The 14,685-nt window shown below is 40.5% G+C and overlaps 1 protein-coding gene across 2 annotated transcripts in view; it reads right to left on the reverse strand.

The window, feature by feature from the left end:
• Nucleotides 1-14,685, reverse strand: part of LOC126163158 (G protein-activated inward rectifier potassium channel 3-like) — an 87,428-nt gene that overhangs the window by 16,076 nt on the left and 56,667 nt on the right. Inside the window, exon 4 of one of the 2 annotated variants that reach the window (XM_049920092.1) lies at nt 641-766. The exons of the other annotated variant lie outside the window; for it this stretch is intronic. Within the exon in view, the coding sequence (XP_049776049.1) occupies nt 660-766 (107 nt within the window). The 3' untranslated portion in view covers nt 641-659. The remainder of the gene's footprint in view (nt 1-640; nt 767-14,685) is intronic. 2 annotated transcript variants of the gene reach the window in all.

Below are 14,685 nucleotides of genomic sequence, written 5' to 3' on the forward strand. Positions count from 1 at the left end.
GTGTGTGACTACACACATTACAGATGGAATTAGAATAAATGATGTTCATAATTGTATGTGACATTGCGCATTATTATTTTATCCCATTTTATAAAATTCAGTTTATTTACTTATTTATGAATTGTTCGCTGCAGAAACCATGGAAGTCTGGAGTTTTTAATAACAATTTTTATGGCATTAATGGACTTATCTAGAGTCAGCATATATGCTGATGAAGTTGGTGTTGAGTGACCTTAGGTGCTTTCCAAGAACATATAGGAACCATACTAGTCTGAGGCCTTGTCTCAAAGATAAGAGCCATAGAAAACTGTAATGGTTGCAAAAACTGTATAAGCCAGTGACTCATGTTGGAGCTGCAATAGAGAGACTGTAACTTTTTTGCCCTGTGTGTACTTACCTTGCTTGATAATGAACATCTAACACTCACCACTCATCTACATGAATAAAGGGTTAAGTGCTAATTTACTTTACCTATGACACATATGATGGCTTCATAATTTATTACTTTGTTATCAACCCCTTTGTTATCACAATTAAATAAATTACATTATCAAAAAGTAAATAGTGGTTTTAATATGTGAGTATTTTTTATGCATACAAAAAATAACTCTGCAAGTGGAACAGACATATTGACACACACCTTGTTCAAACTAAGTATGCTACAGTGAAAGCAACTGTTCTCTGATGTCAGCAGGGCTGTGCACAGTATTAGGCTCACTGGTCACCCGGCGAAGGGAAGGATTCATAGGTACACTCAACGCATTATCTGTTGCCAAACAAACAGTAATACACAAAACACACATTAGTGATGGAAGAGCAACATAACTTATTTGAGTGCATAAGCAGGACAGTACATACACAGGAACACAAAGTTACAAACATAAGTATAATGTGAAACTTGATGCAATATTAAATGCTACATTAACTGCATTTAAATTTTTAAGTAAGCGGAAAGCAATTTACACTTTATATAACCACAGTAAGCAACTTGAAACAGTGTTAATATGATGAAGAAATATAATATGTTGTATTTCACGTTTTGTAAACATATTAAGATCAATGTATGTTGAGATGCAGATTCTACAAATGTTTGTACAGAGTCATTTTATGTGGAAAACCTCAAAAAATGACCAAGAACAACATGACAGGTGCTTCAGTTCATGAAAAACAAACACTCAAAGTATCTCCTTTTTAACAAAGTTTATAAGTGTTCAATGTGCATACGCTTCATCACATGGCACATGTCTAATAAATAGTCCTGTTCTGCTCATATCCAACCCAGCATATCAGGAGTGATGGTAAGAACAACTGCTGCAAGTCTTCAAAGTTCTGTGGTAGGAGTGGTACAAAATCCTATCCCTGATGCAACTACACAACAAAAAATTGCAAGTGAGTGGTGGCCACTCAAGTGGTGGCAGGTCAGTGACTGCAGCACAGTCCATCCAGAGACATGGCAAAGTCTCATTCAGGTAACCTCTTACTCATTTGTGGGAATGTGGAGAAGCTCCATCTTGGTAAAAGAAAAAACCCTTGCTATCTGTTTTACTTTGGGGCATGAGCCACAATTGCAGCATGTTGAAATAGGTGATACCACTATCAGTGTTTTCAGTGAAGAAGAAGGGTCCATAGACTGGCGTAGTGCATGTTAACTTTCTCAGAATCCCAGATGTATTAGGCACTTGCATATGGATTCTCTTCATCCATATGCATGTTATGTGTCAGGTGACTTTTCCCAAAAGATTAAAAGTGTCATTATCCACTGAATATTAATTTGCTTGGGAACCCATCATTTTCAAGATGGTTTTGCATATCAATGCAGAAATGCAGATGGTGCAATTTGTCACTTTAGCTTATGGCTTGCAAGAGCTACAATTTGTATGGCTTCACTGTAAGCTGCTTACAAAGGGTTTTCCATCATAAAGGTGTAATTGCTACAACACCAGCACTCCCCACACTGTGTTCTTTGATGTATGCATCTCACATGTATGGTGACAGATACTTATTGATGAATTTTCTCTCACATGATCCAACATCTTTTCCTCAAATTCTACTGTGTGAATAATTCTTTGTCAAGAACCTTAGCAAGCTCTGTATAGCTTGAAGAAATAATGTTATACCCGTGAGTTTTTTATTAGGGTTATATCTGTCGTAACCCTACGCATCAGTAACTTATAGTTATCAGTGCCACCACAGACACTCTCATGTATAATTTCAGCTGCTTTCTGAGTAATAGATTTTACCTGTTCTAGAAAGTTTATTTTCTTGTCTAGAAAAATGCCTAACTATCTACAAACAGTACTGTTTTTTTACAGGGACCTTGCCAAGCCTTGGCGAAAGGTTTCTGGCAAGGGAAAGTCTTCCCTTCAGAAGTAGGTTGGTTGGTTGAGGGGTGGGGGACAAGACCAAACTGCTGGGTCATCAGTCCCTCGGAATTAAGCATGTGGTTTTATGAACAGCTGTAGTCAGCTTGTGTCCCTTCCACCAATGCTGTATCTGAGCAAGCACATCATTTGTCTTTTCCTCAAGTCTCGTCCTGGTGTCTGAAGATACAACTACTAGGATGTCATCTGCATGTACAACAACACATTTTGGTAATCTTTTTGATTACCTTACTCTGCCCTGCAAGCCTCTGGACACTACATCCACTGTAATAACCTACAAAGCTCTCATACAGACATTTGAGGACTCTGAGAGCTTGGAGGGGTGCAAACATGCAGTCCACCAAAGGCTACTGAATGCGCCTGCATTGTCAATTATTAGTGTGACTGCATACTCTGATGTCGAATTTCCTACAATCTGAAGAGCTATATTAACCACACCATCTATAGACTTCCGTTTTCTGAATCCATATTGATATTGATTTAGACCCAAGAGCTCCCTGTGCACCTGAAATTGGTCACAGAACAGATGTTCCTGAACTTTGGCCAAGACATTTAATAACAAAATAGATCTATAACTTTTCATTGAATCTGGGTCTACATTCTTTTTCTTTTTAATCACTACCTTTCTAGCAGTTTTTTATATAGTTGGAATCCTACCTATCTGCAATGCCTCATTTAGAAATGCTGTCAGATATGGCACTACAAGTGGACCTACCATCCACAAGACCTCAGGGCTCCAGTTCTGAGCTCAGAAATTGATAGCAATAGCAACTTCTTCATGAGAGAAATGTATAACCAACATCTGATTGTTGTATTTATTAAATAGATTAAATAGTTTACTTCTAAGTTGAGTGTGTATCTCAGTATCTGTGTTTGTGTTATTATCTGGAAGTAGGGTGGTTAGCAGATATTCTGCTGACTCCTCCATCCTGTTGTCGCTGAGCCACCCTGTTTACAAATTATGGACATGACAGTAGGTCCCTTAGGCTTCTCAGTCAATAATGTATACAGTTTTCCCATTCATTTAACATCCTGAAGCAATTTTTGTAGCATGTCTTAATTCCCCAGTATTTATGGAGCCTTGCAGTGTGCTCTGATTACCCTAAAGCATGTTGATAAGCTCTTCTTGATCTTACCTTTCACCTGAATGTGGAAAGCTCTGGGCTCCAGGGGATTGTAGCCTGACTGTTTACCTTTTCATTAGGGATATAAATGTCCTGTGTGCTTTGCAAGAGCTCAGTTAGTACTGTGCACCCAGGTCTACATGTACCAGAAGCGATTCCATTGGAAATGATGCAAAGTAAGCAAATAATAATCCATCCCAGTCCATTTTCCTGATGTCTAAACCAATCATGCTTTCCTCTGATTGTCTCCCTTATCTCTTAAGACACAACATTTGCTCCTCATAAAGACAAGGTGCCATAATGCACAAAGAAAGAAAAAGTAGGTGGCTGACTCTGTCTCTCAGCCAACAATCCCTAATGGCTTTAGCTTTACCTCAACTAGTAGTGAAAATGTGGACAAGGAAACTATGATGCACATTGTAGTAAATTTCTCTGATAATCTAAATACTTATGTACACACATCAAAAAAGGTTTTGCATCACCCCAGTTCCCAGAACTCCTGAAGATAGATGTTGACTGTGGATATTGTATCACAGACAGTGTCTCTTTGACTGTTCAAGGATGTCACCAAACCTGCCCAAAGATGTAAACAACTATTTATGAGCAGCACCTATTAGATGGAGGGGGCCCAAGAGCCAATCAGTTCCAGTCATTCCACCAGGAAGGAGGGACACAGCTTATGTTGTCTGTAGTTCAACAATGCCTAGACGCTTTAATACCGTAGTTCGATCATGTCTGCATTGTTACTTTGTGCCAGGAAGGGCTCTCAACAAGGGAAGTGTCCAGGCGTCTCGGAATGAACCAAAGTGATATTGTTCAGACATGGAGGAGATACAAAGAGACAGGAACTGTTAATGGCATGCCTCACTCAGGCCACTCAAGGGCTACTTCTGCAGTGGATGACTGCTACCTACGGATTATGGCTCAGAGAACCCTGACAGCAACACCACCATGATTAATGATGCTTTTCATGTAGCCACAGGACATCATTTTATAACTCAAAACTGTGTGCAATAGGCTGCATGATATGTAACTTCACTCCCAGTGTCCATGGCGAGGTCCATCTTTGCGACTAAGACACCATGCAGCGTGGCACAGATGGGCCCAACAACATGCTGAATGGACCGCTCAGGATTGGCATTACATTCTCATCATCTATCAGTGTCCCATATGCCTTCGACCAGACAATCGTCGGAGACGTGTTTGGAGGCAACCCGGTCAGGCCAAACGCCTTATACATACCGTCCAGTGAGTGCAACAAGGTGGAGGTTCCCTCCTGTTTTGGGGTGGCGCTACGTGGGGCCAACGTATGCCACTGGTGGTCATGGAAGGCGCCGTAATGGCTGTATGATATGTGAATGCCATCCTCCCACCGATATTGCAACCATATTGGCAGCATATTGGTGAGGCATTTGTCTTCATGGATAACAATTCGCACCCCCATTGTGCATATCTTGTGAATGACTTCCTTCAGGATAATGACATCACTCGACTACAGTGACCAGCATGTTCTCCAGACATGAACCCTATCAAACATGCCTGGGATAGATTGAAAAGGGCTGTTTATGGGTGACGTGACCCACCAACCACTCTGAGCGGTCTACGCCGAATCACCACTGAGAAGTGGGACAGTCTGAACCAACAGACTGCTTGTCCTGTTCCAGAGGTTGCCCCTCAGTCTGCAAGATCCGGGCAGTCGCAGAGGGTGGGCTTACTGGTAGTTGGGAGCTCCAACGTGAGGCGCGTAATGGGGCCCCTTAGGGATATGGCAGCAAGGGAGGGGAAGAAAACCAAAGTGCACTCCGTGTGCATACCGGGGGGAGTCATTCCAGATGTGGAAAGGGTCCTTCCGGATGCCATGAAGGGTACAGGGTGCACCCATCTGCAGGTGATCGCTCATGTCGGCACCAATGATGTGTGTCGCTATGGATCGGAGGAAATCCTCTCTGGCTTCCGGCGGCTATCTGATTTGGTGAAGACTGCCAGTCTCGCTAGCGGGATGAAAGCAGAGCTCACCATCTGCAGCATCGTCAACAGGACTGACTGCGGACCTTTGGTACAGAGCCGAGTGGAGGGTCTGAATCAGAGGCTGAGACGGTTCTGCGACAATGTGGGCTGCAGATTCCTCGACTTGCGCCATAGGGTGGTGGGGTTTCGGGTTTCGCTGGATAGGTCAGGAGTCCACTACACGCAACAAGCGGCTACACGGGTAGCAGGGGTTGTGTGGCGGGGGCTGGGCGGTTTTTTAGGTTAGATGGCCTCGGGCAAGTGCAGAAAGGGCAACAGCCTCAACGGGTGCGGGGCAAAGTCAGGACATGCGGGGACCAAGCAGCAATCGGTATTGTAATTGTAAACTGTCGAAGCTGCGTTGGTAAAGTACCGGAACTTCAAGCGCTGATAGAAAGCACCGAAGCTGAAATCGTTATAGGTACAGAAAGCTGGCTGAAGCCAGAGATAAATTCTGCCGAAATTTTTACAAAGGCACAGACGGTGTTTAGAAAGGATAGATTGCATGCAACCGGTGGTGGAGTGTTCGTCGCTGTTAGTAGTAGTTTATCCTGTAGTGAAGTAGAAGTGGATAGTTCCTGTGAATTATTATGGGTGGAGATTACACTCAACAACCGAGCTAGGTTAATAATTGGCTCCTTTTACCGACCCCCCGACTCAGCAGCATTAGTGGCAGAACAACTGAGAGAAAATTTGGAATACATTTCACATAAATTTTCTCAGCATGTTATGGTCTTAGGTGGAGATTTCAATTTACCAGATATAGACTGGGACACTCAGATGTTTAGGACGGGTGGTAGGGACAGGGCATCGAGTGACATTATACTGAGTGCACTATCCGAAAATTACCTCGAGCAATTAAACAGAGAACCGACTCGTGGAGATAACATCTTGGACCTACTGATAACAAACAGACCCGAACTTTTCGACTCTGTAAGAGCAGAACAGGGAATCAGTGATCATAAGGCCGTTGCAGCATCCCTGAATATGGAAGTTAATAGGAATATAAAAAAAGGGAGGAAGGTTTATCTGTTTAGCAAGAGTAATAGAAGGCAGATTTCAGACTACCTAACAGATCAAAACGAAAATTTCTGTTCAGACACTGACAATGTTGAGTGTTTATGGAAAAAGTTCAAGGCAATCGTAAAATGCGTTTTAGACAGGTACGTGCCGAGCAAAACTGTGAGGGACGGGAAAAACCCTCCGTGGTACAACAACAAAGTTAGGAAACTACTGCGAAAGCAAAGAGAGCTTCACTCCAAGTTTAAACGCAGCCAAAACCTCTCAGACAAACAGAAGCTAAACGATGTCAAAGTTAGCGTAAGGAGGGCTATGCGTGAAGCGTTCAGTAAATTCGAAAGTAAAATACTAGGTACCGACTTGACAGAAAATCCTAGGAAGTTCTGGTCTTACGTTAAATCAGTAAGTGGCTCGAAACATCATGTCCAGACACTCCGGGATGATGATGGCATTGAAACAGAGGATGACAAGCGTAAAGCTGAAATACTAAACACCTTTTTCCAAAGCTGTTTTACAGAGGAAGACCGCACTTCAGTTCCTTCTCTAAATCCTCGCACCAACGAAAAAATGGCTGACATTGAAATAAGTGTCCAAGGAATAGAAAAGCAACTGGAATCACTCAACAGAGGAAAGTCCACTGGACCTGACGGGATACCAATTCGATTCTACACAGAGTACGCGAAAGAACTTGCCCCCCTTCTAACAGACGTGTACCCCAAGTCTCTAGAGGAACGGAAGGTTCCAAATGATTGGAAAAGAGCACAGGTAGTCCCAGTCTTCAAGAAGGGTCGTCGAGCAGATGCGCAAAACTATAGACCTATCTCTCTGACGTCGATCTGTTGTAGAATTTTAGAACATGTCTTTTGCTCGAGTATCATGTCGTTTTTGGAAACTCAGAATCTACTATGTAGGAATCAACATGGATTCCGGAAACAGCGATCGTGTGAAACCCAACTCGCTTTATTTGTTCATGAGACCCAGAAAATATTAGATACAGGCTCCCAGGTAGATGCCATTTTCCTTGACTTCCGGAAGGCGTTCGATACAGTTCCGCACTGTCGCCTGATAAACAAAGTAAGAGCCTACGGAATATCAGACCAGCTGTGTGGCTGGATTGAAGAGTTTTTAGCAAACAGAACACAGCATGTTGTTCTCAATGGAGAGACATCTACAGACGTTAAAGTAACCTCTGGCGTGCCACAGGGGAGTGTTATGGGACCATTGCTTTTCACAATATATATAAATGACCTAGTAGATAGTGTCGGAAGTTCCATGCGGCTTTTCGCGGATGATGCTGTAGTATACAGAGAAGTTGCAGCATTAGAAAATTGTAGCGAAATGCAGGAAGATCTGCAGCGGATAGGCACTTGGTGCAGGGAGTGGCAACTGACACTTAACATAGACAAATGTAATGTATTGCGAATACATAGAAAGAAGGATCCTTTATTGTATGATTATATGATAGCGGAACAAACACTGGTAGCAGTTACTTCTGTAAAATATCTGGGAGTATGCGTGCGGAACGATTTGAAGTGGAATGATCATATAAAATTAATTGTTGGTAAGGCGGGTACCAGGTTGAGATTCATTGGGAGAGTCCTTAGAAAATGTAGTCCATCAACAAAGGAGGTGGCTTACAAAACACTCGTTCGACCTATACTTGAGTATTGCTCATCAGTGTGGGATCCGTACCAGATCGGGTTGACGGAGGAGATAGAGAAGATCCAAAGAAGAGCGGCGCGTTTCGTCACAGGGTTATTTGGTAACCGTGATAGCGTTACGGAGATGTTTAACAAACTCAAGTGGCAGACTCTGCAAGAGAGGCGCTCTGCATCGCGGTGTAGCTTGCTCGCCAGGTTTCGAGAGGGTGCGTTTCTGGATGAGGTATCGAATATATTGCTTCCCCCTACTTATACCTCCCGAGGAGATCACGAATGTAAAATTAGAGAGATTAGAGCGCGCACAGAGGCTTTCAGACAGTCGTTCTTCCCGCGAACCATACGCGACTGGAACAGGAAAGGGAGATAATGACAGTGGCACGTAAAGTGCCCTCCGCCACACACCGTTGGGTGGCTTGCGGAGTATAAATGTAGATGTAGATGAACAGTGCCTTGATGAACTTGTGGATAGTACGCCAAAATGAATACAGGCATGTATCAATGCAAGAGGATGTGCTACTGGGTGCTAGAGGTACTGGTGTGTATGGCAATCTGGACCACCACCTCTGAAGGTTTTGCTGTATGGTGGTATAACATGCAATGTGTGGTTTCATGAGCAATAAAAAGTGAGAAAATGATGCTTATGTTGATCTCTATTTCAATTTTCTGTACAGGTTTCGAGAACTCTCAGAACCGAGGTGATGCAAAACTATTTTTTATGTGTGTATGAGGGGTGTTCAAAAGATAAGGTATAAAACAACACTGCAGGTATAATTGAAGCTATTATGTAAAAGTAATCACCAGAGGCCTGAGCACAACTATTGCACTGTGAAACAAGGTGAAGGATCCCCTGTTCGGAGACTTCCTGTGGATGTGGCTGGAGCCAATCCTCCCCTGTATCCTTCAGTTCATCATTTGAGTTGAGACACTTTCCTTTGAGGTGTTGTTTTAGTGGACCAAACACATGGAAGTTGTAGCGCGATGTGTCAGGCTGTAAGGCTCAAGCTGCTCCCACTTGGACTTGGCTGTTAGACTTTGTGAGACACTGTAGAGGTGAGGACATGCATTATCACGGAGCAGAATCACTCCCTCCATGAGCATCCCAGGTGTTTGCTGTTGATGGACGTGTGTAGACTGCTTAGTGTCTCACGTTATGTGTCACTGTTAATGATTTTACTGTGCTCAAGGAATTCAGTGACCTTGTATGTCAAAAATGACATCCTTGCCTGCTGAGGGGAGTTCTTTAGGGGGAGGGGACAACACTACATTCATGTCCCTAGTTGTCTCACTATATTATCCAAAGCAGCATATGCAAATTTCATCTGGTTTGGTTGTTACGATGTTTCGAACCTTTTCGTTTGAACACTCTTTATAGACTGGTTAACAGGCAGTAGAACTGGGGTTATACAGAGTAAAGTTGTTTTTCCTTGATGACTTGGTGTGTAAAAACATTCTATCAAAAAGGAAATTCACTTGAAAAAACAAAAATTACAAGGAGACAGACTGGCTGGCAAATACTTGCCTTCAAAAAAAGAAATTCCATATACAGCTGATGGACACATTTAAAAGCAGGAAAAATAGTTATAAATAGGCAAAGGTACCGAGTTCGAGTCTCGATCCCACACACAGTGTTAATCTGCCAGGAAGTTTCATATCAGTGCACATTCCACTGCAGAATGAAAATCTCATTCTGGGAACTTCCCCCAGGCTGTGGCTAAGCCATGTCTCCGCAATATCCTTTCTTTCAGGAGTGTTAGTCTTGTATGTTTCGCAGGAGAGCTTCTGTAAAGTTTGGAAGGTAGGAGACGAGGTACTGCCGGAAGTAAAGCTGTGAGGATGGGACGTGAGTTGTGCTTGAGTAGCTCAGTTGGTAGAACACTTGCCCGCGAAAGGCAAAGGTCCCGAGTTCGAGTCTCGGTCCCACACACAGTTTTAATCTGACGGGAAGTTTCAGTTATTTCTTAGCTTTCTTAGATGAGAAGATCACACCTGAAGAATGAATGAACAGCTCTGGGGGGTAGGCAGTAATTTTTATCTATTTTTAAATGTTTGTTTACAGAACTCAGAATTTCAGCTTCTTGTATATAAACTTTGCCTTTTTTCTTCATACTATACTTATTCCAGATCTGGGTGACAATATGTCACAGAAAATGCAGTCTTAATAAAATTATTCTGATATAGTTCTTACTTGTTCCACATATCATAAAATTCTTTATACATAATCTCACTTAAAAGTAATAACGAAAACTAAGGCATCAATATTAAAAAGAAAATTTATATTTAATTTTTATACTGAAAAGAAAGCTTTTAGTTTGATATATTGAAATGAGCGATTGCCTTTTTCCATTTCTACTTATTGCTATCATCCTGGAATTCTTGATTTTGTGAAACTAAATTATTAGTAATTATTGAAGAGCATCAGTTTTTAATTATTTTTTAAAGTAATGTTAATATCCTTTCCACATTCATTAAGTTGCAAATTCCTCGAGTGCTATCAGGTAAGATAGCTGGGGGTGAACAAATGCAAAAATATTCTGGAATTTTTTTCTGGAACTTAAGACATAACAAAGAATTTTTAGCATGAAGTAGACTGAACTGAAATATTCTGAAACTCTCTCTCTCTCTCTCTCTCTCTCTCTGTGTGTGTGTGTGTGTGTGTGTGTGTGTGTGTGTGTGTGTGTGTGTGTGTGTGTGTGTGTGTGTGTGTGTGTGTAGATCCCATCAACAAAGAAAACCTTCAGGGATGTGGAGCAAGTCAAGGTATACATTAACAAAAGATAAATCATAGAAAATTAACTTGAGTACTGTATTAACAATAAACAATCATTATACGACTCAAGATTGTGCCAGCTAAATTTAATCAAGTAAATGAGAAAGAAAGCTGCTACCTCCTCAGTTAAACTAACTAACCACAGTTTGTCTAATATTACTAACTAAATATTTACTTGATTTCATCAGTATTTTCCAAAGATAATAGGTATCTACATCCGTAAACACAGAGCCCTGTTTACAATACATTACTACTTGTCATATAGCATTCCAGAGAATGCTGCTACTTGCTATGTAGCTAATCAGATGTTTTTAATTTTCTTTTGAACTTTATTTTAGATGAAAGCTTGTTGAATGTCTTTGAATCAAAGTATATAACTCCATTTTCAACCCCAAACAAGGAGCAAACTCTATGTGAAAATTATTTTTGTGTCTTTGATTGTGATTGTGTAGATCACAGTGCATCAAAACTGATTTTTGCTCTCATCAACAAGAGCCATTAAAGAGTGAATGTAAGAATTCCAAGATCCTTAAAAATGCATCTAAAAATGTATGATTACTTATTTTTAATAATATTATTATTGCTGTGTTCTGCTGAATAAGCACTGTTTATTTGAAGTGCACTGTATCAGAAGACAACATTGTGTTAAAATAAGCAAAATAAATCAGTACATTTGTCTTTAGGTCAACAGAATAAGAGATGCTGAACTGGGCTTCATGATAAGTTAACTCCATTTTAACCTGTTATACAACTGGACCACAAGGAATTTTACACATTGTTTCATTTAGTATGCCCATTAATGTCCACTTCTGATGCTAGCAGATCACTTTTCCTGCTTCATATTCTATAGCATGGGTCACTGTGAAATTAAGAATTAAACTATTAGCTATGAACCATTAGTAGGCCTGTTCAGCAATTTATGAAGTTTGAATCACCCTTTAAAATCACTGGTTTTTTCATTATGCTGGTTAAGAATGAGAGGAATACCAGTACTAATACTTGTGGGATCTCAAATGTTGTTTTCTCCCATTGTGAGGCTAGTTTTGTCCATGTGACACTTTCTGCCAATGAGATCCTTTGCTTTTTGTTATGAAGATAAGACTATCCATGCGAGATGTTGCTATTAATGCCACAATAGGACTTTGACAAGGTGGAGAATCCTTTGAAAAAGTTAAACTGCAGAGTTAAAAAGAGTCCATATTCCTCAACGACCACTTTCTCAAACACTTTTGGAAAGACATGATAGAGTGAAATGGGTCTGTAATCAGGAGATCTACCTATCTACAGTTTTATTGATGAATATTACTAGAGGATATTTAAACCTGTCAGAAAATATGCCGTGAGTCATTGACAGTAAAGATAGCTAAAGGATAACTGTATCAAGTGAATACAAGATTTATCCATAACATTATGCTAGAAATACCATCATAGGCAAGAGAATTACTACTTTTTAGTCATTTTAGACAATGGCTGCTGCAGAACTGGAGTGATTGCTTTATACTGACTGTAATAGCAACAGAAAATAAACACAATTGTGATTCTTTTTTTACAATAGAACAGTTAATAAACACAACTGTGGCTTTTTTACAATCACTTTGTCATGACCTAATGAATTTTATTTGTTGGCAGTGTATGCAGTGTTTACACAACTAAATATAATGCATCTGTATTTGGTAATCTATCATTGAGTGCAACATTTGCTGCCACTGTGAAGAAATAATAATTGACTGTGGTGAACAGTAATTTGAAAGTGTCACAATTTCAGCCAGAGCTATGTTCTGGCAGCTCAGATTTATTTGGGTATCTATTTTTGTTTGTTTCTTATTTAATAATGTTCCAAATTGTTTATGCCTCGTTCTTGAAGTCTACACTGGACTATTCCAGTATCAAAAATCAGGGGACCAATTTTGCTGTCATCTCATCTTCATGAACTCCCAGTTATGGAAATTTAATATTTTGTGTTCTAACTTACTACAAAATGGAATAAATTAATGTAACAGCAATATTCTAACACCGTAATGTGACTTTAGATGACAAACAACTTTCATCAGTGAGAATTAGACAGGCAGGAATGGGTTTACAATGTTGCCTGAACACCACAAACTGATTTTTCTCTAATGTTTTTTTATTTCATGCAGTTCTTTACCAAGCTATAACAAACATGTTAACACAAAATCATCAGCTAATTACCAACTGTATGAATCCAAGGGCATGCAGTTTCAAATAGGATCATATTTGTTATAGATCTGACATGTGAAAATGAACCGTGACTAAATGTCTGTCTCAATTTTGAAAGTCAATAAACACTGTAATAGGGATTGTTCCCTCTTCATGATTTGACAGTCTAGTAGGCACCACTTCTGCTGGTGCTATATTAAAGGTTTCTATGATTCTGTTATTGTAGTGATTCAGACACTTGTAGTTTCACTGTCTATAGCTGAGAAGCTTTGTCTTGAGTGAACTTACTAACTTATTCCAATCAGTTTTCGTGAACTGCTGAATCATCTTAATTGTCCATTCATTGGTTTTACATTGTACTAGCAGTGTAGTAGAAAACAGTCTGGGAATTTGATCACTGCCAACACTTTTAGCTGTCTAACAATGAGAGCAAAGGTAAGCAATTGGAACAGAGCAGAGGATTTGGTCAGGAACAGGCAACCTTCTTGATTGATAAACATGAGTGATTAGTTCATTAATCAGACAAGTGGGACATCATCAAGGATTCACTCAAGCACAACAGTTTTGGTGTTAGTGATATATTGCCAAAGTTGGTATTCATTGTATTAAAGTTACCTTTAAGGATTCAAATGTTGGTCTTGCTGGTGGAACATAGGTAGAGATAATGTTGACAGAGCTATTCAGGGGGTTTTATACCTCACAGCTACAATGTCTTGGTTGTAGCTCTAATTTTAGCATGGGCAGGGCTTTTTTTTTTGTGCATAATAGTCAATCGATCAACTCTGTAGTTGTTTCCGGTGGAGCGATAGTAAATCAAGCCTTGCAGATGTAGCTGCTGGGAGCTAGCTTTAGCTTCTGCAATGGCTATTGCATTATGTCTATTTTCTTGTTGTGAGAGGTGCTGCATTGGTGATATGTTTGTTGTTGAAATCATCAACATACAGAAAGGAAAAGTCCGTTTTAATTTCTTAAGAGGTTATTTGCTATTGCTGATCATTAGATGGAGAGTGGCAATGAGCCCCTGATGTTGGGGCAGGGAGAGAGATGCAGTTGTTTGGTTCATTTTGCTATGGAAATTTATGAGGTGTTTCAGTCCCATTAGTTGTTTGTTAACTGCACTTGTTTCCGTAGTGATTAGGTTTCTTCTGTAAGACAGAATATTGTGGAGAGTAACTTCAGTGTCGAGTAGATTTAGTGGGACCCTCAGCTGGAAGATCAACAGATTTAACCTTTTTTGCAGTTTCAGGTGAGGTCAACTTTGTAGGTATTTCTGGGCAGACACAGAGGCAGAGCAGTGATCGTCTTGGTAGATTACACTTGGGCACTACTGCAAGTGGTTATGGTTTGCTGCCTGGTGCATTTGCAGCTCTTGATGGTGTCTCCAAACTGCTCAGCATCAGGCAGGAATCTGCAACAGCAGGAGCACTTGCAGGGTTGCTTGGGTTTGAAATAGGTGATGACAGAGGTCGTGGTGGAACCCAATCCAAGGAGATAGTCCCACTTTCCTTTGTGGGATGTGATTACATGTAATTTGCATATAAACTCAT

Source organism: Schistocerca cancellata, chromosome 2 (genome assembly GCF_023864275.1).
Source record: "Schistocerca cancellata isolate TAMUIC-IGC-003103 chromosome 2, iqSchCanc2.1, whole genome shotgun sequence".
Taxonomy (NCBI): Eukaryota; Metazoa; Arthropoda; class Insecta; order Orthoptera; family Acrididae; genus Schistocerca; species Schistocerca cancellata.